A 22594-nucleotide genomic window follows, 5' to 3' on the forward strand; every position below is an offset into this window, starting at 1 on the left:
AGATATGCAGATGACACAACCTTGATGGCAGAAAGTGAGGAGGAATTAAAGAACCTTTTAATGAGGGTGAAAGAGGAGAGTGCAAAATATGGTCTGAAGCTCAACATCAAAAAAACGAAGATCATGGCCACTGGGCCCATCACCTCCTGGCAAATAGAAGGGGAAGAAATGGAGGCAGTGAGAGATTTTACTTTCTTGGGCTCCATGATCAGTGCAGATGGTGACAGCAGTCACGAAATTAAAAGACGCCTGCTCCTTGGGAGAAAGGCGATGGCAAACCTAGACAACATCTTAAAAAGCAGAGACATCACCTTGCCAACAAAGGTCCGTATAGTAAAAGCCATGGTTTTCCCAGTAGTGATGTATGGAAGTGAGAGCTGGACCATAAAGAAGGCTGATCGCCGAAGAATTGATGCTTTTGAATTATGGTGCTGGAGGAGACTCTTGAGAGTCCCATGGACTGCAAGAAGATCAAACCTCTCCATTCTGAAGGAAATCAGCCCTGAGCGCTCACTGGAAGGACAGATCGTGAAGCTGAGGCTCCAATACTTTGGCCACCTCATGAGAAGAGAAGACTCCCTGGAAAAGACCCTGATGTTGGGAAAGATGGAGGGCACAAGGAGAAGGGGACGACAGAGAATGAGATGGTTGGATGGTGTTCTTGAAGCTACCAGCATGAGTTTGATCAAACTGCGGGAGGCAGTGGAGGACAGAAGTGCCTGGCGTGCTCTGGTCCATGGGGTCACGAAGAGTCGGACACAACTAAACGACTAAACAACAACAACAAAATGGTCACGTAGAATCCTGGCTGACAGTTTGACTAGAAATCTGAACCATCGTTTTTCATCCTTGCACGTTTCGGCATTTTCCTTAATTGTACATTTAAAAAAAATAAAAATAAAATGAATGTCAAAAATGTTGCCATTTCCTGCCACAGCACTGAGTTTTGTGTTTAATCGAGAGAGAAGGTACCTTCAAAGAAATCAAAGTCTTGCAAGTCATCCGGCAGCCGTGGCAGGACGTCAGAGAAGTCCTCCTGATTCAATTCGAGGTCGTGTGGAATGTCTGTGATTTCATTGGCGATGTCATCTGGCAGCTCATCTGTACTCAGCTCCGGTGTGGAAGGACTCCTACAGAAACAGAGAAGACAGTCACCCCCGCCCTTTGGTCTGGCACGTGCTGGGCTCTGATCTATTCTGGGATGCATATGCCCTTTCTCCACCCCACCCCCTTTTTTGTTTTTTAAACTGTTCCCTCACCAAACTCAACTCTGAATGTATGGAGCCGTTGGAGCTGCCATAGATAATGCTACTGCAGGATCTGGTATGGCTACAACTAAGATTTATATACAGCCCTGTCTCTTTTCTACCTCTGCAGGTGCACAAAAGATGGTATGAGATATTCCTGCTGGTGCAAGAATACGCATGGCACACAATCCTATGAATGTTGGCTCTCACGCAGTGCTGGGTAATGGCTATACTATGACAGTAGAAATCACTGCACAAATGTGATTTCCAAGAGGGGCTTAAACATGCCTTGAAACTTAAAACAAGTTGCATGCTTCCAATCCTCAATGTTCTTTGGAAGACAGGGAGCCCAGGCAGCAGGGATTCCTCCCCCCTGCTTTATCCACTTTTGGCTAAAATATGAGCAGCAAGTGATGATCTGCTGGGATTCCCTAACTCAGATCCTTGAAATGTCTGCATTGCTCTGAAAGCATAGCTCCATCCCAGGGCCCCAATGGTCTTAGTGGTAGTATTGGTTCCAAGGCGGTTCCCTCATTGCGAGAAGTGAGTTTACAGGGAACCAGGCAGAGGGCCTTCTCGGTAGTGGTGCCCACCCTGTGGAACGCCCTCCCTTCAGATGTGAAGGAAATAAGCAGCTATCTTCTTTTTAAAAGACATCTGAAGGCAGCCCTGTTTAGGGAAGTTTTTAATATTTAATGCTGTATTGTTTTTAACACTTGATTGGAAGCCGCCCAGAGTGGCTGGGGAGACTCAGCCAGATGGGCGGGGTATAAATAATAAATTATTATTATATAAGGAGGATGCCTGACCCAGGGTTCTGGGAGTTGACCTAGAAAATGCATACACACATCTCTTGATCGTAAGAATTAATTGTTATCTCCAATATTGAAACCCAGGATATAGTTTTCCCCTGCATTAAAAGTCCGCGAGACCCACTTTTAAACAATCTTCCTTCAAACCATAGTTTGTGGAGAAGTGTGACTTGCATAAAGCTCTTCCAGCTCAGTTACTATTTAGACTGGCTTATTAAAGCACTAGAAAGCAGCCATTAAGCCGAGTTCTTTCACACTAATTTGTTCTACAGACTCTTCTGGAAAGATGTGAATCAGTCACTTATTTTTCGCTTTTTCAATCATCTGAGACAGTTAAGGGCTGTAAAAAATGCACCATTCTGGAGCAAAAGTCTTCTTACTTGGTATGTCAATTGATTAAGGTAGAAGAGAGCTCTAATGCATGAAAAGCGGCATTACATCAGTAGCAGAGTATATTACGTCATGCCATAAAGACTGGCCAAAAATGTCTACAAGTTGGCATGATAAATGCCCCCTGGGGACCTGGCCAGGCAGCAAGGCAGAGCAAATTGGAAAACAAACAAGAGATCACTCTGCGAGTGCAGAATGAGTGCGCGCAACCTTTCCCCCTCTCTGCCGCCAGCCATAACCCAGCACTTGTGTGAGAGTAAATGTTCATAGGATTATGTGCCATGTAAGACCCACTGTCCTCAAGAGGACTTGTTTTCAAGCATGTGTGTACAGAACATCGGAGTTGGTTTTCCTATTCCTCATACAGGTAGCGTAGACTATGGCTGGAATTTGAGCTAAGGCAATTGTTCTATCAGCGCAAGTGTTTTTGCTTGCCAGACAGAATTATATGCCCTCTCCTCACCACCATGTGCTGTTCTGCCAGGGGGGGGGGTTGCTAGCACAACTATTAAGCTGAATCTGGACCAATACTCATTTACTTGGCCTATTCTTTTCCAACACTACGATGTCAACTTAGAAAATTAATCATAGCTGGGCTCTGACCGTAAATGGGAGATCTCCATTGGCAGTGAGACGCTGGTGGGCATACTGAGGTTTCCTTGGGGCACAGCAGGAGGAATCGGTTTTTGGGGACGTCGTGGCCCTCGCCTTCTCTTTTTCTTGTGTTTTTTGGTAAGAGCAGGTGGCTTTGTTTTTTTCCTGGGTTTCCTCTGCTGCTGGTGCTGGACTTTGCGGGAGCTGTCTCCTCTCAAGAAGTTATCCTTTTTAGAACGAGAATGGAAAACACCAACACTGAACTGAAAAGCACTTTTCTTTCCTTGCCATTCCAAAGTGTGAACATCTCTATGGCATGCAAGTCGGAACAGACAACGCCTGACACCTTGAAAAGGGAACCACGATGCTAAGCAAACCGTACTGCCTTTTGTACCACTGGCGGGAAAGAATCCAAAACACATTCAGACCAAACTATTTCCAAATTCAAATCATAAGAGCTTAACATGCGGCCTTCAGGAAGTTTAGGACGGCACTGAATCAGAAAGAATGTTCATCAGAGTTCAAGGTGAGAAATGGTCAATTACTTCTCTTTGAAAACGGCTTGGAGCATCACAATGCCATGTCACCAGGAATCACAGAACTACACACACAAATGCAAAATACAGAGAAGGTATTACGGTATTTTTCGCCCTATAGGACGCACTTTTTCCCCTCCAAAAATGAAGGGGAAATGTGTGTGCGTCCTATGGGGCGAATGCAGGCTTTCGCTGAAGCCTGGAGAGGGAGAGGGGTCGGTGCGCACCAACCCCTCTCGCTCTCCAGGCTTCAGGAAGCTATCCGCAAGTCTTGGGAGCCGGTCTCCCAAGGCTTGCAGAGAGCTGCCTGCATCCCGAAGCCTGGGGCACGCTGAGTAGTGCGCCCCGGGCTTCGGGCAGCTCTCCGCAAGCCGTGGGAGCCTGGCGCGACTTCCCACCGGGCTCCCTAGGCTTGCGGATAGCAGCCTGTTCTGGGGGCTGGGGTCAGGGGAAGCTCGGGCTTCCCCCGCCCCAGCCCCGCGCCTGGGGGGGGGAATTCTTTATTCCCCCCCCCAAAAAAAACTAGGTGCGCTCTATGAGGCGAAAAATACGGTACTTCCAAATGAGTTAACAACCTTCAGATAATGTAATTTTTTGTAGATGGCGTTTGCCATCTTGATATTGCAAGGTTTCACAAGGTGCTATAATTAAAAGGGATGGATCTTCAAAGTGGATTACATCGGGGTGGCTCCCAAGGGCTGTATTCCCTGTGGCCAAGCTTCCATGGGCAGGACAAAAATGAAAGTGAGTGTGGGTAGAGCATATTGGTGGGGAGGGACCCACAATACACAAACACACACACACCCTAACCTTCCCCCGCACCTTGCCAAAGTTAGATATGAAAAGCCCCCCGTTAGAGCCAACTGGACCTCCATGAAAATGCCCCATGTTGCATTTAGGCTTGAAAATCTCCTATTGATGGTGCGCAGAGGCAAGGAGGAAACACAGTGGGTATGACGGGGAGCTTCCATGGGTTGAATTTAGCCCACAGGCTAGATCCCCACACGTAGTTTAGGGCAGCCAAAAAACTGAGCTTTGTGCCAGTAAGAAACTGTCTGATGACAAAATGTGAGTCATCTGGGAATGAGCTAAATTCAGATGCCAGCTATTAGCTTGAGGGCTATGGTGTATGACCCTTGTGCCTAGCAAAGGGGAGAGGTAATGTTCAAACCTTTGTGAGGCGGTTTGGAGATTGTCTGGGGAAAGGAGTTAAAATGAGGAGAGCTTCCGTTTCACTGACCGATGCAACTGGCAAAAATAAACTGTGTGAACAAACTGAAATGCTCGCATTTCCACCTTGACAAGGCATTCCAGGAGAATAACCTATAAGCCTATGAGAGGTATCCCAACTAACTTCATCCATCAGTGCAAGGATTTCTGCTTGTGCAACAGAACTCCCCCTACCCAGTCTTCTCCCACTGTGTACTCCCTGAATCCGCCTGGGGGCTACCCAGAATCAGGAATGAAGATTTAGGGAGGGGGTGGGAAGAAGTTCCACAGTGCAAGCTGAAAGCCTTGTGCTGGTGGAACAAATTAGTTGGATACCGCCAACAGTCTCTCTGTGTTCTCACGGCAGACATGACAGAGTCACAAAAGAGGACAGACATCATTATTAAATGAGATCCTATGCACCCTTAACTGGGACTGCTAAATTCAGGGAGACTCTGTTCCGCATAAGCTTGCATAGGATGAGCGAAGGAGGATCTTTGAAACATTTCCCAATAATCCTTTAGATGAGTTCAGTCAAAGAAAGGCTGCTGATACAGCATTTTTCTTTGGTTATCATCAGAGCTCACCTTACAGCTTTCTGAAGGGGCCAGAAGCGAAAGCTGCATGCTGATGTCATTCCCCGGCTTGCTGGAAATACTGCTGCCGCTGTTCTTCAAGTATTCTGACTAGCAAATATACTTACCATTTTTTTGGCGTGTTCTTCACACAGGGGGGTCTGGTGCGTAATGTCAAAAACTGGCACAGAGCATTGCTGTCCGTCTGCAAACTTGGCTGTGCAGCTTGAGAAAAGCTGCTGGGACCGATTCAAGAGGATATCTGGGTTTCTCTGTAGTCAGGAATAACACACAAAGAGGGGCAGGAGACTGCATGATTTACAGAGAGAGAGTAAGATACCGAACCTTGAATTCTATTCCCAACTAATATCTCACTTTGGAGCAATTCCTTAAATGTCATTCATGCTGCAGCTACAGAAGATGCGAAGTCAACAGTTAAAAGCAAGCAAACACACACACAACTGCCATCAAGCAGAATTACTAATGATTTTATAATTTATTAAGATGGGTTTATGGAAGCAGCTATTTTGCTAATGAGTTTGTGTGTCTTGTTTCCTGGAGATTCTTAATCAATACTGTGATTTTTGGGACAATGCAATCAATAGATTTGCTTTCTAACCAACTAATGAGAATCCATACAACAAATATTAAAAAGAGGATTTCTGTCATCCATTTCTGTCATCTTCCTGCCTTTTTGACAGATGACGCACAGAGGAAGTCAATACAGTGAATCCTGATTCAAAATTATTTTGTTCAGAAGAGATATATAAACTCAATGCATTTTTAGTCTCTCTCTCATCTATTCCTCCCCTCCCTAAATCAGCAGTAGGCATTTTCCGTCATCATGCAAGTTTACATGATGCAATTTCCTGAGATAGCCACTTCACTTGCTTTCTCCCTGTATTTATTCACCACCATCGTTCCCGCCATTGAGGGACACGCTTAAAATTCTGCTTAAGGCAGCCTTTCTCAACCTTGGGTCCCCAGATGTTGTTGGACTACAACTCCCATCATACCTAGCTAGTCCAATAACATCTGTAGACCCTATGTTGAGAAAGGCTGACTGAAGGCATTAGTTGGGCACCTACAGCCTTACATTGTTGAAATTCTAGAATGGCCAGTGTTCAGGGATGGTGGCCACTGTAGTCCAGCAGAAGCTACAAGGTTCCTGGTTCTCCTTCAACTCTTTAAGAAGCAGTCACAGCCCTAGTCACTCACACAGGGCAGGAGTGGGGAGAGTGGAGAGCAAGGCTGAGCTTTCGGCCCTACCTCTGGTACTGCAAATTTTTATTTCAACAGCTGACTGCAACTTTGTGATGAGGAAGACCAATGCACAAGTTCCTGCTTCCACGTAGGGGTTCTGCATGTTCTGCTCAGCAGCACAATCAGGTGTCCTGAACATGGAGAAACCTCTACTCACCATGAACAGAAACTTCTGCATTGTTTTTCCTTCTCACACAACCAAGCACAACTGGGAGAAAGAATATACGATGTCGAGTGTGGAACTAAAGGCATGGCTTTATGAGAGCAACACCTGAATGGAGCCAATGTGATCAAGGGAATGATCATTATTGCAGGTATACAGGGAGCATCATACCTAGGGACTCTTTAGTGGGATAAACACGGGGCAGTGATTTAGGAGAGATGCACTGGTGAATTATCTCTATGGCAGCTCAAGCAAGGGCCTACGCTGCCTCCTTGTGGCAGTGCTGGCTCATTACAAATGGAGCTTCCTGCCTGTGAGCTCAGTGGCCTTTTGTGGTGTCCAATCCCACAGAGCAGTGGCGTAGCGTGGGTTGTCAGCACCCGGGACAAGGCAAGTAATTTGCACCCCCTAACCTGTGGATTTGTGCCCCCTAATCCGTGGATTTGCACCCCCTAACCCGTGGATTTGCGCCCCCTAACCCTAACCCACAGATGTTGCGCCCGGTGCGGCCGGCCCCCCCTGCATCCCCCACGCTACGCCACTGCCACAGAGGCTGCAAGATAAGATATGTCAGTGGACTAACTCACATAACTCGCCAACTCTAGTCTGCAAACAGCCATACCAAGACCAGCACTTGAAAGCATAGTCAATATTCTGCATGGCACTTTTCTTTCAAACGCTCTGCGCTTGTCGTATCTACAAAAGTCCTTTCATTGATCCCTTTATAATTCTCAGTTCTTCCTCAATGCCTTGGAGGAACCTTAAAATTAAGGCTAAAGTTGCAATTAGGAAGGGGCGGGGGGGGGAAGCTGCAAGAGATATAAGTGAATTTTGAAGTTGAGGGAGGAGTGGGAAAGAGAAAACTCATTAAAATTCCGAGCTTGCAGCATTTGGAAACTTTCCTTTCTTTCCTCCTGCAATTTCACGTACTCTTGCTCATTGTAAGGGTTTCTAACATAAGGACTTTCATTTTCCCTGATCTCTGCCTCTTCTGTCGATACTGCAGAATTATAGGTCTTTCATCTTATTCATTCTAGGTCATTGTACTACCTCACAGTGCAGATTTCACACCCTGCTGAAACCTTTATAGCAATTTAAGCTGTATGATAATTCAGACTTTCTGCAGAAACTGACAAACCAACCTCACACAGGGCAATGCCAGGTGCATGTGTCCAGTACAGGGACATTTCTAGAAAGCTGCTTGTTCCTCCACCCTGAAGGTCTACCATAGCCCTAATCAAACAATTCTGACCTGATGCCAGGGATTCGAAGTGAGGACAGATTCAAAGGCTGGCTAGGCCCCTGGATTCTACCTTTGTTTCAGGGTCTCTCTGCTGCTTCAGAGCTGACACAACTGCACAGGCTTAAGAATGGAATTACCAAGTCTCTCCCCATAAGTTGCTAGCTTGAAAAGAAGCACCAGGCCAAGAAGCTAGCAGGAGCGCCCCCAGAAATACTCGTTGGAAATGGGAGATGGCCATAATTAATTACAGTCGTACCTTGGTTGTCAAACACATTGTACTCTGACGTTTTGGCTCCCAAACGCCATAAAACCCGGAAGCGAGTGTTCCGGTTTGTGAACATTTTTTGGAAGCTGGACATGGCTTCCACGGCTTCCAATTTGAGTGCAGGAAGCTCCTGCAGCCAATCGGAAGCTGTGCCTTGGTTTTCGAACCGTTCCAGGAGTCGAACGGACTCCCAGAACGGATTACGTTCAACAACCAAGGTATGACTGTACTACGTTTTTAGCCCACAACAGGAACAGGAACACAGTGAAAAAGATACGTTGAAAACAATGTTTAGTGAACGGAAGAGCCTTGTTGGTGCATGGTTCGCCCTTTGTTGTCCCTCTACATGGTGACACGTCCCTCTGCTTCACTTGGCTTGTGCTGAAAGAAAAGGACACCCAAGAAGATTAGCACCAAAAAACAGAGAAGGCTGGGATATAATGTGCGTGCCGTACTGCCAGGTGTGTGTGGTCCCTCACCTGTTCCGAGTACACGAAGCTCTTCGGAGCTCTCGTAGCAGCTGCCCAGCGCACTCCGGCTCTCGGCTGGCTGCCCGCAGCAAGGCTTTCCGGAATGTATGTTGGCATTTCCTCTGGCGAGATTCTGCCCGCTCCAGGCGGCAGAGGTGCTTGTATTTCTGCTGAAAGTAAGTGCAAAGTTGGGAAATGCGGGAGCTCCTGCCGCTGGCGTCAGCGTCATCATCTGGCCTGTGAGATTGCGTGGGGAGGGAAAAGCAGGTGATGAAGTGGCTGGCACTCAAAACCCAACGTCATCATTCCGCAAACTTGCACTACTGCTATCTTGTCTGTACAGCGCAAGTCCCGAGTACCTGAAGAAATGTCAGTTTCCACGTCAACCTCCCTGAGCTCTGCATTCATTTTTTGGATGGTTTCCCCACACACACATTGGCTGGCAACTAGGGAGAAGGCTGCGACACCCCTTTTATGAAAACATCCCCTCTGACAATCTAGCCGACACTAGAGTCCATGCTAATGTATTTCTATTTTCTCTACTATTTGAAAAGTTTTACCGTCTGATTTTGTTGCTGCTTCTGCCCTTCATGATTTAACTGGGGTGTTTTACTGACTTTGTAATTAATTTTGGCTTGGATCCGGAGTTGTCACTCCATATATGGAAGGGCTCAGCTCCCCCTTTCCCCTGCAGCTTGAGAACCACTTTTCATGCTTTTCTAAAGGGTTTCCCCTCCCTCTGGTGCAAATTCTCAGGGGGAGGGAGTCAAGGGGAAGAAAATTGACTCCCTCTTCCTCACACCAGCAGGAGCATCCTGTAAACAAAGTTCTGCTGATGGGAGAATAGGATCTAAGCACTTATGTTTTTTTTATTGTCACTATAAAATTGTAATTATTGTAAATTAAGAATTACAGAACTGATGGGAAATATAGAAAATAAATGAAACAGTACTCCTCACCCACTATGAACAAACTGTTGTTGTGGTGCAATGGCCATACTAGTGAAATACAGTGGTACCTCGGGTTACATACGCTTCAGTTTACAGACTCCACTAACCCAGAAATAGTGCTTCAGGTTAAGAACTTTGCTTCAGGATGAGAACAGAAATTGTGCTCTGGTGGCACGGCAGCAGCAGGAGGCCCCAAGCTATAGTGGTTCTTCAGGTTAAGAACAGTTTCAGGTTAAGAACAGACCTCCGGAACGAATTAAGTATTTAACCCGAGGTACCACTGTACCACAAGTTGTGATACCATGCAACACAGCAGTTCTTGTGACCAATCCTCTGTTTCTTTGCCATGGCAGCTGCTCCTAGAAATGGACTATAAAATGATGCTTTTGCCCACCCAGGAACCAAAACAGCAGCATGCCATGACAGAACAACTGAAAGAAGAGGACCTTGCTGAATCTTGGGCGCCAGGGATGGAGGGACTTTTGGTCCAGCAGGGAAATGAGCCTTTGGATTTGACAAATGAACTTCGAAAAAACCAGATTTGGAGAGACAAGGTTTGGCTGGAAATGGGGGGTTGGATTGACCCCCCTATCCAGGGATGTTTGGACTTTCTGAATCTCACAATGGGCCGTCAGAGGTTTGGAGCTGTTGGGACTTCCAATTTTGGAGGCAATTTGAAACATGTTTTAAAACACCACATGGAGTCTAGTCTGGACTATGAGAAAGGGGCTGATTTGTTGAAAAGGGTCAAAAACACTACCAAGCTGGAGTTCCCACGAGGAAAATATGAAGAAGAAAGAAAACATGAAGAAGAGCCGCGGAAGGGACATAGAAGTGATTTGAAGGCCTCGGATCACCAGGTTAATGTGCTAGGCTAATGGGATAAAAAGGACTGACAATCCCGGGACCGGGGGGAGGGGACGCTGGAAGAAGATTGGATTGTCTTTATTTCTTTTTTTATCATTAGGAATGTTTTATAAAATTGATGAACGTTGGAAAAATGTTGAAAGGAAATTATTTGGCTCTTGTAAAAATGTTTAAAGAATTAGGTAAAAAGGTAATGGTTATAGGAAGCTGGTAAAAATAAGTTTAAGTTTTAAGGTTTTTTATAAGATAAGATGAAAATAGAGCAAGGTAATGTAATGACAGAATACTATGAATTATGGAAAGGATTTGCTGTGACATTTATTAATCAAGATACAAGAGATGGGAGGAGGAGGTGGTCATGGAAAGAAGGTAATGAAAAGTGGAGAATTTGAAAATGATGGTTTTATTTTTTATTTTTCTTCTGTTTTTGTTTTTTTCTGTAATTTTGTGTTTTTTTTCTTTGTAATTTTAAAAATTCTTTTCTCAATAGATATTATTATTAAAAAAAAAATGATGCTTTTGAGATAGGAAAAGCAAACACCTCCAGTGAGGACAAGATCATTGATCAAGTTTTGTTATTCTGATTCCGGCCTCTGTTTCTACATTATACATATCTTTTTTTCAGGTTCAACGGACAAAGTCCACCAGCCATTTCTAAAATGTTTGGAGTAAAAATTCAATGAACTTCCTCTTATGCCACGGGGCTTCACCACCCTCTCATCTCACCTGCAACCCACTGTGTACCCCCAAAACCTGAGCCAGAGAGCTCCCAGAGTTCCAGAGAAGATTTTGGAGGGTTTCAGGGGAGGACGGTGAAGTCAAGTGGCACAAGTAGACCTCCATCCTGCTTACAGACAGAAAGTTTTGGGGATACAAACCCAAGTTTCTCTGAATACCCTCTTCCACTGTACCTACCCTCACCTACAGGTAACAGTTTAAAAAACAGCCTGATCTCTGTTTTATTTCATATTCTGCACTTAATTACTCAGTCTTCTGTTCTGAATTGTATGCACTTACTCATTCCTGTCATATCTGAGGGCTTCCCGAATAGACCATGCAACCTGGTATGGCGAGGCTTGTTCCAGTTCTTCCAATTCTTCTCCACTGTCTTCTGACCAGTCCAACCCTGGAAAAGCAAGGAAGGAAGTGAACATTTGTATTTTTAGCCAAATAAAAAGCACTGTTGTGATAGCACAACAGAGGGCCTCATCATAAACGGGAACCTCATTATAAGTGTATGAATTACCATATAACACCGGTCGTGAAAGACCTACATTGGCTCCCAGTACGTTTCCGAGCACAATTCAAAGTGCTGGTGTTGACCTTTAAAGCCCTAAACGGCTTCGGTCCAGTATACCTGAAGGAGCGTCTCCACCCCCATTGTTCAGCCCGGACACTGAGGTCCAGCTCCAAGGGCCTTCTGGCGGTTCCCTCACTGCGAGAAGCCAAGTTACAGGGAACCAGGCAGAGGGCCTTCTCGGTAGTGGCGCCCGCCCTGTGGAACGCCCTCCCACCAGATGTCAAAGAGAACAACAACTACCAGACTTTTAGAAGACATCTGAAGGCAGCCCTGTTTAGGGAAGCTTTTAATGTTTGATGTATCGCAGTATTTTAATATTCTTTTGGAAGCCGCCCAGAGTGGCTGGGGAAACCCAGCCAGATGGGCGGGGTATAAATAATAAATTATTATTATTATTATTATTATTATTATTATTATTATTATTATTAGAACAAAAAGAGGTGAACCACGCGTATGGAAGTTTCCCAAACAGCTGCCATCTCACCCCACCCCGTCAAGGTTATATGGCCACATGTAGGGTTGTTTTTCTCACAAATGCCTAAATGGCTGTCACATGGAAGATGTAGCAAGCTTGTTTTCTCCTGCTCTGGAGGGTAAGACCTGAACCCATGGATTCAAGTTACAAGAAAAGAGATTCCGACTAAACATCAGGAAGAACTTTCTGGCGGTAAGAGCTGTTCAACAGTGGAATGGTCTCATAGAATCATAGAGTTGGAAGAGACCACAAGGGCCATCGAGTCCAACCCCCTGCCAAGCAGGAAACACCATCAGAGCACTCCTGACATATGGTTGTCAAGCCTCTGCTTAAAGACCTCCAAAGAAAGAGACTCCACCACACTCCTTGGCAGCAAATTCCACTGTCGAACAGCTCTTACTGTCAGGAAGTTCTTCCTAATGTTTAGGTGGAAGTTCTTCCTAATGTTTAGGTGTCTCCCTCGGGAGGTTGTGGACTATCCTTCCTTGGAGGTTTTTATGCAGAGGTTGGATGGACATCTGTCTTGGATGCTTTAGCTGAGATCCCTGCATTGCAGGGGGGTGGGATAGATAAGCCTTGTGGTCCCTTCCAGCCCTATGATTCATAATCACAACTGCCCTGCAAGGCTAGCTATGCCCCTTCTTCCCCTGGCACCAAGTCCTGGTCTTCTGTGGTCAGGCTTACTAGCCACAGGCATACTCAGCTACTGTGGGGCATGGGGATCAAAGGTCCACATCTGAGGTGGAAAAGAGTAATGTGCTCTAGGCTAATTTCTGGCCTTGGTCAGTGAACAGCGAAGCATATGAAGATAATCTGGATGGAAGGGTCCGTATAAGGAAGAAGGCAACACATTGTTGCTTCATCGTTTTTTGTCAGTTAGGTAAAGGGACCCCTGATCGTTAGGTCCAGTCGCGGACGACTCTGGGGTTGCGGTGCTCATCTCGCTTTACTGGCCGAGGGAGCCGGCGTACAGCTTCCAGGTCATGCGGCCAGCATGACTAAGCCACTTCTGGCGAACCAGAGCAGTGCACAGAAACGCTGTTTACCTTCCCACCAGAGTGGTACCTATTTATCTACTGGCACTTTGACGTGCTTTCGAGCTGCTAGGTTGGCAAGAGCAGGGAGCGAGCAACGGGAGCTCACCCTGTCACGGGGATTCGAACCGCCAACCTTCTGATCAGCAAGCCCTAGGCTCTGTGGTTTAGACCACAGTGCCACCCGCGTCCCTTTTTGTCAGTTAAAGGTAAAGGTAAAGGGACCCCTGACCATTAGGTCCAGTTGTGGCCGACTCTGCGGTTACGGTGCTCATCTTGCTTTATTGGCCGAGGCAGCCGGCATACAGCTTCCGGGTCATGTGGCCAGCATGACTAAGCCGCTTCTGGCGAACCAGAGCAGCACACGGAAACGCCGTTTACCTTCCCGCAGGAGTGGTACCTATTTATCTACTTGCACTTTGCAGTGCTTTCGAACTGCTAGGTAGGCAGGAGCAGGGACCGAGCAACGGGAGCTCACGCCGTTGCGGGGATTTGAACCGCCGACCTTCTGATCAGCTAGTCCTAGGCTCTGCTATATATCCATAATTGCCATTACAGTGGTGCCTCGCAAGACAAAAGAATCCGTTCCGTGATTCTCTTCGTCTAGCGAAGCAAGCCCATTGACGGATTAGAGGATTAGCGCTATTAGCGGCTTTTAGCGGCTTATCAGCTTATCGGATCAGCTGATAAGCGGCTTAGCGGCTTAGAAAAGGGGGGGGGAACCCCGCAGGAACTCGCAAGACATTTTCGTCTTGCAAAGCAAGCCCATAGGAGATTCGTTTTGCAAAGCACCTCCAAAACGGAAAACTCTTTCGTCTAGCGAGTTTTCCGTCTTGCGAGGCATTCGTCTTGCGGAGCACCACTGTACACTTTCTGCTACTTCAGATTGCCTAGCCATCAATGCCTGTACCATAGCAACAATCTGAATAGCCTAAATTCCTGGTTTATGTACATGACAAAAGCTAGAACTGGTCCTCTAGACTTATAGCCATGCTCCCTTTTTGTGTGTGCTTATAATTGCCTTGAAAACAAAATGGCAAATTATGTGATTTTAGTAGTAGCAACTAGCTGAATTTTACGGGACTTAGCTATGGGGCAGGATGCAGAAACACCTGCCCATGGCCTAGTTTGCCCCTCTGCATTATAAAGCACACACTTGCAAGGATACAGTTTACTCAAGTACTTGACTTGCGCACTGTTACCAATCTATGGCAAATTTACTGGACCGAATGATCAAAACGTCGGGTACCGTTAATTCTCCACTTACCTAAATGCGGAAACAGATCAGCATCCAGCTGCTGTTTCTGAGTGCACAGTTTCACCAGTCTCTGTAGCCGGCTCATACAGGATGAGTGCGGAGAGAAGGCTGTGGCTTTCATAAGGATCCTGTCCACCCCGGGCGGGTCTGGGCCAGGAGCCCTAGTAGGGTGCAGGGGAGGCAGCGGTCTTTTGTTAGGCAGCTGCCTGGCTTGTGCTATAGTGTACGTGGTGGGAGCCACTCCCTGCACTGGTAGGCTGGTGTTCTGAGGTTGAGGTGACTTGCAGACTAAGCCCTGCTGTAGCCCTGCTGGCTTTAGAGAAGTTGGTAATGGCGAGAGATGGGAGTGCTGCTGCTGCTGCTGCTGCTGCAAAGGTGCAGGAAGAGGGCTAAAGTGCTCTTGCCGAACTTTCAGAATCTCTGTTTCTCTCTGGCGCTGCCGGTTCTGGGCTAATTTGCTCTGCAGCTTCTTCTTCACCGTTGCCCCTTTCTTGAGATCTTCATCTTCCTCGTTGAAAGCAAAGGGGTCTTCCAGTTCTGCTTCCAAGTAGTGGAGAGGAAGCCGGGCACCCGGTGGAGAGAGGGACATCCCGTCTAGTCCATTGGGCATCTTCAAGGCCAGTGGAGGAACTGTCAGGCTGAAGGCCACAGAATCCATCTGGTGCCGAACTTTTACCTCCTCGACGGGGTCATTCTTTTTCTTCCTCTCCTTTTTCGGTAAAAAGCCAAGTACCTGCAGGTGACTGTTGCAGTACCTTTGAGAAGCAAGACCATCAGAATTATTTCCTCCTCGTCAGCTCTTAAGCATGGTGAAACTAGAAACTAGAATTCATGAGAAAGTAGTTTAAATGGCATAAGTATATTTTTTGTGAGAAACCTCAATCGAGAACGTTTAAATGAATATCTCATAGCCAATTATAAACTTTCAAAAATAAAGATATTATTTGAATTGCATATTAGCTATATTATAACTATAGATACAATGTACTTCCAATTGAACTGCACATCAGAACATTTGCAGAATTACAGTCTGCATTTCAAGGGAGTCCATATATGGAAAAACTGTGACATAAAAGCACAGCAGATAGCTTTCAAGGCGATCTCTTTTCTTACCCTAATAAAAATAACTGTGTTAGGTTCTACATGTTTCTGTGAAAAGCTTGCATCCCTAACACTTCAATCTTATGCTTGAAAAGGATGCAAAGCAGAAATTTTATTAGTAGCCCAAGTGATAGAAAATGGTTTAACAAAGAACAAGAGTGGGTGGTTTTTTTCTTCGAGAAGTCAAAGAGCAAAGAGGGAATATGTTCTTTGGCTTGAGGCAAACAATTTTAAACCTGGAAATATTGGACTTGGGGACAGGAAGACCAGGGTTTAAATCCTCACTCAGCTATGAAACTCACTGGGTGTCTATGGGCTACCCTCTTTCAGTCTAAGCTTCCACACACAGCTATTGAGAAGATAAAAAGTAGATAACCTGTACACTCCAGCCAGCCTTGGATGGAGGGTGGATTGTTGTTATAATCATCACTGTGGAACACTTAATGGGGAAACACATTAATATTAGGCCAGTATATTAGCTGTGCTGCTTTCAGCACCCACTAAAAACTTTTTTTGGTTAGGCAAGCATGCCCCCAAACATATTTTTAATATGTAATTTTTATGTGCATATTCCTTGAGAAAAATGCTGATTTTATATATGCTTCAATACATTTTACGTCAATTTATTTTTAACATTTTATTTTATTGGTAGTTTAAATATGCGTTTTATATTGTTTTAAGCACACCACTTGGAGATTGGGGTCAATTAAGCGGTATATAAATCTTTTTGAATAAATGAACAGATTACACATTGCCTTCACCTCATTCCAATTTTCAGCAGAAAGTGCAATTTAAAGTTCAATATTAAAAACAGCTTAATACTGACGCTAACTGGGGACTTGCAGAATTCAGATTTCCCAATTTCAGAATTTAGGGTTCTGGCTTACAGATATAATTCATTTCTTTAATACTGTGTTTCTTTTGAATCCTTTTCAAAATCCTTTGAATCCTTTTGAGTAGGAAGCCCCCGCTTCAATCACAAATCTTAAGGAAAAATAACTCTGAAGGGAAAAACACCGTCTTTTTATACACCTCCAGTTATGAATAAGTCCACAGTCTGCTTCTTTAATGTGTTAAACTGATACGCTTACGCTGCTTTCTTCTTGCTGTCCTCCATTTTCCAATGTTGTGACATGATGCTTCACACCTAGTTAACTTCCCTTGCCTTCCCAAAACACGCATGTTAGAAAGTTATACACTTCATCTTGTGAGCCACAACAAAGCATTCCTACTGCCTATCGCATCAGCCTCCCCAGAAAAACTGGCAAATTATGCTAATTCAAAGCCCAAAGTATTGGCTGCTAACTAAAGAATAATCTGAACAGAAAAATATAGCGGGGGGGGGGGCTGCTTTGGAACTGCATAGGTGGCGGCACAGAGGGCTGCTGGATAAAAGAGGAAACAGTGAAAATCATTGCCTCCCATTTTATTCATGGGACCAGAGAGCACTTCCATCACTAGAGGGCCACACCTGGATACAACCCTAGGAAGGCAAGGCTGGAATTCTACTTGGGAGCAAAATTCCTTCATTTTGGCAACCTGCAATGTCATATTAGAAGAACTGCTGCCGGGTGTCTACAGAAACTACTGTGTGCTCAGCAGACAGCGTTTCTCCAGTGATTTCCGAAGTCACTTTTATTAATGTTGGCTCACTGTCAAAACTTGTGGTACTCTGCCTCACAAGTTATGCAAATGGAACAACTGGGCAAATATTGCCTCAGTCTGCATACTTTATTCTGCTCCTATTCATGAGGGGCAATGAGATATGAAGGGCTGCGCTATAGTTTCACCCCATAGATACTCTACAGCAGGCATCCCCAAACTCGGCCCTCCATATGTTTTTGGGACTACAACTCCCATCATCCCTGACCACTGGTCCTGTTAGCTAGGGATGATGGGAGTTGTAGTCCCAAAACATATGGAGGACCGAGTTTGCCTATGCCTGCTCTACAGAGAGGCCCTGTTTTTAAAGATTTCATCAGGTAATATCCAAGCACTTCAAAGAACACTTAATTCTCTCTTCTGCACAACTAGTGGAGATGTGGTACTTGCCGACTTTCGCATCCGGCACACCAAACACTGAAGTGCCCTGATCTAGTTGTCTTAGCAACAAGGGACATATTCCTTTCCATCCTCCTTAGCAAGAACAATATGGTCAATTGCCCTCAGTGACGTTGCCATGTAAGCATATCCGATTATGGCACAGCACGACGTTATCAAATTCGCATGTGATCCCTGATTGGCTGGGATCATAGGGTGAAGGATAATTTAGAAACAGGGGGTGGATTTCAACATATATGTACAGGGTCTGCATATGCAATGGGACTCCCCTTCCCCCTTATTCCCCAACGCATCCCTTAAAACTATTCTGGCTTTTTCTCAATGCTCCAAAGATTGGGGGGAGGGAGAGAGGGGGAAAGTCTCACTGTGAGAGTGGACCTTATTCTGCACACACAGCAACTTAATTATACGCCACCCAAAGTGATAAAATGAGGCAGTGAGGGAGGATCCAAGTGGTCTCCCATTCAACCTGTTGACCAGATGTTGACCTGGGAAGCTTCTATCATGTGTCTCCAAACCATGCTTGAGGCCACCACTGAGATTGTCGCTGCTGTTTTCAAAACTGTGCACCCATTACTTACCTACGGTCCTCAGATTTGGGGATGGGGTTGGTGCAGCGTTGGCTATTGTACTTGGCCACATATTCACATTGCTTGAAGGGAGCAGTCTTATCCTCCAGAACGTGCCTGATACAGAAGGCGTAGCCGTTAAGTCGCCTCTGCTTGCACAGTTTGGGGCTGTACGAGCACAACGGCTTATTGTCAACCTCAGAAAAGTGTATGTGTTTGCCTTCATACATCACGTGACTCTTTTCCTTGTGAACATCAGCTGAAACAAGACCCACCACCGCCAAAACAACAAAAAGTTAAAAACGAGTTTCAAAGTCAACAAAGAAGATAAAAGTTTTAGTTCTAATCTATCTGAAGAGGACCAGTTACCCAATTTTAAATCTTCTCTACCATGTCAATGTCAGCAAAGAGCCCCGCAGACACCACTATCCTGGAATGATGACGAGTCAAGATGAAGCAGATTGTCTAAGAGGAATAACACAGAGAAATTGTGTTAATGAAAATGTATGAAACTGCTCACAGAGCGCAAATGAATCAATTTGATCTCCCCAGAAAAATCATCAGCTGGAACACCAACTTAACAATTTGAATGTGAAATACTCTTTGCACAGGATTATCTCTAAGGATATTATCTCCATTTTCTGAAGAATTTACTATGGTGAATTCTACCAGCAACGTATGGAAAAGCGTTCACTGATGTCCTCTCTTCTAGGTACACTGCAAGTTTTAGAACTGTTTTAGCTCCAGCCACTTTAGCGCCAAATCATGGCAGAAAGCTGGCATCATATGCAAAATGGGGGTAAGCAAATCCCAACACCCTTTGCTAAACCTTCTGGAAAAGCAACGTTGTAAAATTAGTAAAGATATATCATAATTGTGATAATCTATGTTGGATATGTAAAGAAAAGGAAGGAATCTTTTATCATATGTGGTGGACCTGTCCCAAGGTGAAAGACTTCTGGGGAAAGATTTATAATGAATTGAAAAAAAATGTTGAAATATACATTTATAAAGAAACCAGAGGCCTTTCTTCTTGGAATAACAGGTTTGGAATTGCCCAAGAAAGATGTTAAATTATTTTTGTATGCCACCAACTGCTGCTCGTATTTTGTTAGTTAAAAAGTGGAATACCCAAGAATTACCAACAATAGAAGAATGGCACATTAAGATGATGGATTTTTCGCAGCTAACCGACCTAACCGTAAGAGTCCACGACCAGAAGGAGGAGGAGTATCAGGAAGATTGGATTAAATGTAATGATTATTTAGTAAAATATGTTAAGTTAAATTAACTGAAAACAGCTTACAGATACTTAATTGGCTTAGAATTTATTTAAGTTAAGTGGTTAATTAATATGTTTAACTTCATAATGTGAAGATCTAAGGATGTTAATGTCTAAGTTAAATTTTATAAGAACTGTGATTTGGGAAACCGTTAAAAGGACATGCAATGAAATTCAACCAAGGGGAAACGAGGAAGTCACTTAACAACGTTAATAAGAGTAATTTTTAATAAGGCTATGATTTTTGTTTGTTTGTCTTATGTGTTTGTTTGTTTATAATGCTGTGAAAACTAATAAAAAAAATTGGAAAAACAAAAAGGAAAAGCAACATTGAGAGAGAGCAATATGGAGCAGACTGACACTAGGTAAGGGCAGGGGCGCTAAATACATTTCCCACCCATTGCTTCTCAGCTTTAAATCTCCCCTTCAGCTGAATTTCCCCCTTCAGAGATTAAAACATGAGTCTATGCTTGACAGTATATTCAAGTTGTTGCTTTTTAAGGTATTGGTGCAAAACCCAACTATCTATCATTACAAGAGAGCAAATGAACTTGGCATGAATTTTAGACTGATAGCAAAACGTGTAACCTGAGGTACAGTTAAGCTCCTATTTTGAACTTAAATAATAATCTGATTTCCACACAAAACATGCAGCTGGTGACATTCCTTTTGCAAATCAGCAGCTCGGAAGTTCATAAGATGTTTAAAATTATGGTCACAAATCGACAAACACCTTGCTCCAAATATGTTTTGACTCAGCAATGTCTATGGTGGCTTGGCCATGTCCACAGAATGGAAGATGGCATGATCCCTAAGGTTAAGTTCCTTGGGGAGCTGGCTTCAATCAGCTGGCCTGTTGGCAAACCAACTGTGTTACGAAGATGTCTGCAAACATGACATGAAAGCCGACAACATTAACACCGCCGCGTGGGAATCCCTTGCAGACGACCGCAACACCTAGAGACCATCTGTCAGGTCATGTATCCACAGCAGTTACCGGAGGAGCAATGACAGCTGGGAGGATCGCAAAAGGAAGAAATGCCATGGTGCATCTGCAGAAGCACAACTGAACGCCTTCATCTGCTCCAGCCGCAACAAAACTTGTCTCTCCCACATCGGTCTCTACAGCCACAGCAGGCGCTGTAATTCTAATGGTTTGACTTCACCCCCAAAGACGAACTCTTCCATTATCTCTTGAGACAGGCGGATGCCAACCAACCAACCCCACTTGCCCAACCAGGCTTCCTGCCTCCCAGACAGGGTTTGAAATTAGCAGGGTGCCAGGCGCACTTTGCGCCTAAAGATTCTCCATTCGCGAGCACCTCTAAAAGTCTGGGTGCCATTTTTTGTGCCTGGCTGACACTCAAGGATTACTGAAAGGTATGTGCTTTGAAGCCTCCAAGTATATGTTAAAAATAGACAATATGTTAAGGAGTTTAACAATAGAGAGTAGAGTGTTTTGAACACTGAAGTATGGTGCCAATATTTTTACTGTAAACACCAAATTACACTTATGTATTAACAATTTCTGCTAAAAATGTGATAGTAACAATGTGAATCTTATGTGAATTGCATATTAGTTCATGCTTAGTTCAAAATAATAAATAAAAAGTGTTGCCGACCCACCCCCAAATGGCAACTAGACATTCTGTTCTGGTGCCCACAACCCAGGTCCCAGGATCCCAGCCGGCACCATATAACACCGGTCTTGAAAGACCTACATTGGCTCCCAGTACATTTCCGAGCACAATTCAAAGTGTTGGGGCTGACCTTTAAAGCCCTAAACGGCCTCGGTCCTGTATACCTCCACCCCCATCGTTCTGTCCGGACACCGAGATCCAGCGCCGAGGGGCCTTCTGGCGGTTCCCTCATTACGAGAAGTGAGGTTACAAGGAAAACAGACAGAAGGCCTTCTCGGTAGTGGCTCCCACCCTATGGAACGCCCTCCCATCAGATGTCAAGGAAGTAAGCAGATATCCTATTTTTAAAAGACATCTGAAGGCAGCCCTGTTTAGTTTTTAATATTTAATGCTGTATTGTTTTTAACACTCAATTGGAAGCTGCCCAGAGTGTCTGGGGAAACTCAGGCAGATGGGCAGGGTATACATCATCATTATTATTATTATTATTATTATTATTATTATTATTATTATTATGCTCCTAGCTTTTTTTATCCCAGTTTCTAACACTGCATTCAGATGCTCTCGATATCTGACCCATTCACATATATGGAGTTGCAAGAATGCTCTATACAACTGATGATTCCCTCAACCTGCTGCCATCTCATGTGTCGCCTTCTACCTTCCTTCACTGCTACTCTCTCACATGTTGGAAAAGGGAATAATAATAATAATAATAATAATAATAATAATAATAATAATAAATTTTATTTATACCCTGCTCTCCCCAGCCAAGGCCGGGCTCAGGGCGGCTAACAAGCAATAATAAAAACAAGTTGAATGAATACAACTTAAAAACAAAATTAAAATACAACACTAAAATATTGAAACATTAAAATATTAAAATGCAGCCTCATCACAGGAGGAGAAAGGAAAAAGAAAAAAGAAAGAGAGGGAGGGAGGGAATCAAATTTGCTCCAAGCCAAAGGCCAGGTGGAACAACTCTGTCTTACAGGCCCTGCGGAAAGAGATCAGATCCTGCAGGGCCCTGGTCTCATGAGGCAGAGCGTTCCACCAGGCCGGAGCCAGTGCTGAAAAGGCCCTGGCTCTGGTTGAAGCTAATCTAACTTCCTTAGGGCCCGGGACCTCTAGGGTGTTGCTATTTATGGACCTTGAGGCTCTCAAGAAGGGTCAGACATCCTCTTATTTCTGAATAGTAAGCAAGCAGAGCATTGTTTGGGATAGTTCGGAAAACTGCTCGCACTTTGTCACCAGGGGACATCAAAGCCTCCCTCTCGACTCCTGGCTTAT

General features: G+C 44.7%; 1 protein-coding gene across 2 annotated transcripts in view; it reads right to left on the bottom strand.

Moving 5' to 3' along the window:
- The window catches only part of INO80D (INO80 complex subunit D), a 41906-nt gene that overhangs the window by 7230 nt on the left and 12082 nt on the right, over positions 1-22594 (bottom strand). The window contains exons 2-10 of one of the 2 annotated variants that reach the window (XM_082230306.1): positions 18773-18847; positions 18395-18641; positions 14661-15406; positions 11602-11710; positions 8777-9004; positions 8575-8678; positions 5492-5625; positions 3053-3270; positions 973-1130 (exon numbers count right to left, since the gene is read on the bottom strand). In XM_082230306.1, coding sequence (XP_082086432.1) covers positions 973-1130; positions 3053-3270; positions 5492-5625; positions 8575-8678; positions 8777-9004; positions 11602-11710; positions 14661-15406; positions 18395-18612 — 1915 coding nt within the window. In that variant the 5' untranslated portion in view covers positions 18613-18641; positions 18773-18847. Of the gene's footprint in view, positions 1-972; positions 1131-3052; positions 3271-5491; positions 5626-8574; positions 8679-8776; positions 9005-11601; positions 11711-14660; positions 15407-18394; positions 18642-18751; positions 18848-22594 lie in introns of both variants that reach the window. The other variant, XM_082230305.1, reaches the window with a different exon arrangement.

Source organism: Podarcis vaucheri (assembly GCF_965113315.1).
Source record: "Podarcis vaucheri genome assembly, chromosome: 1".
Lineage (NCBI taxonomy): Eukaryota > Metazoa > Chordata > Lepidosauria > Squamata > Lacertidae > Podarcis > Podarcis vaucheri.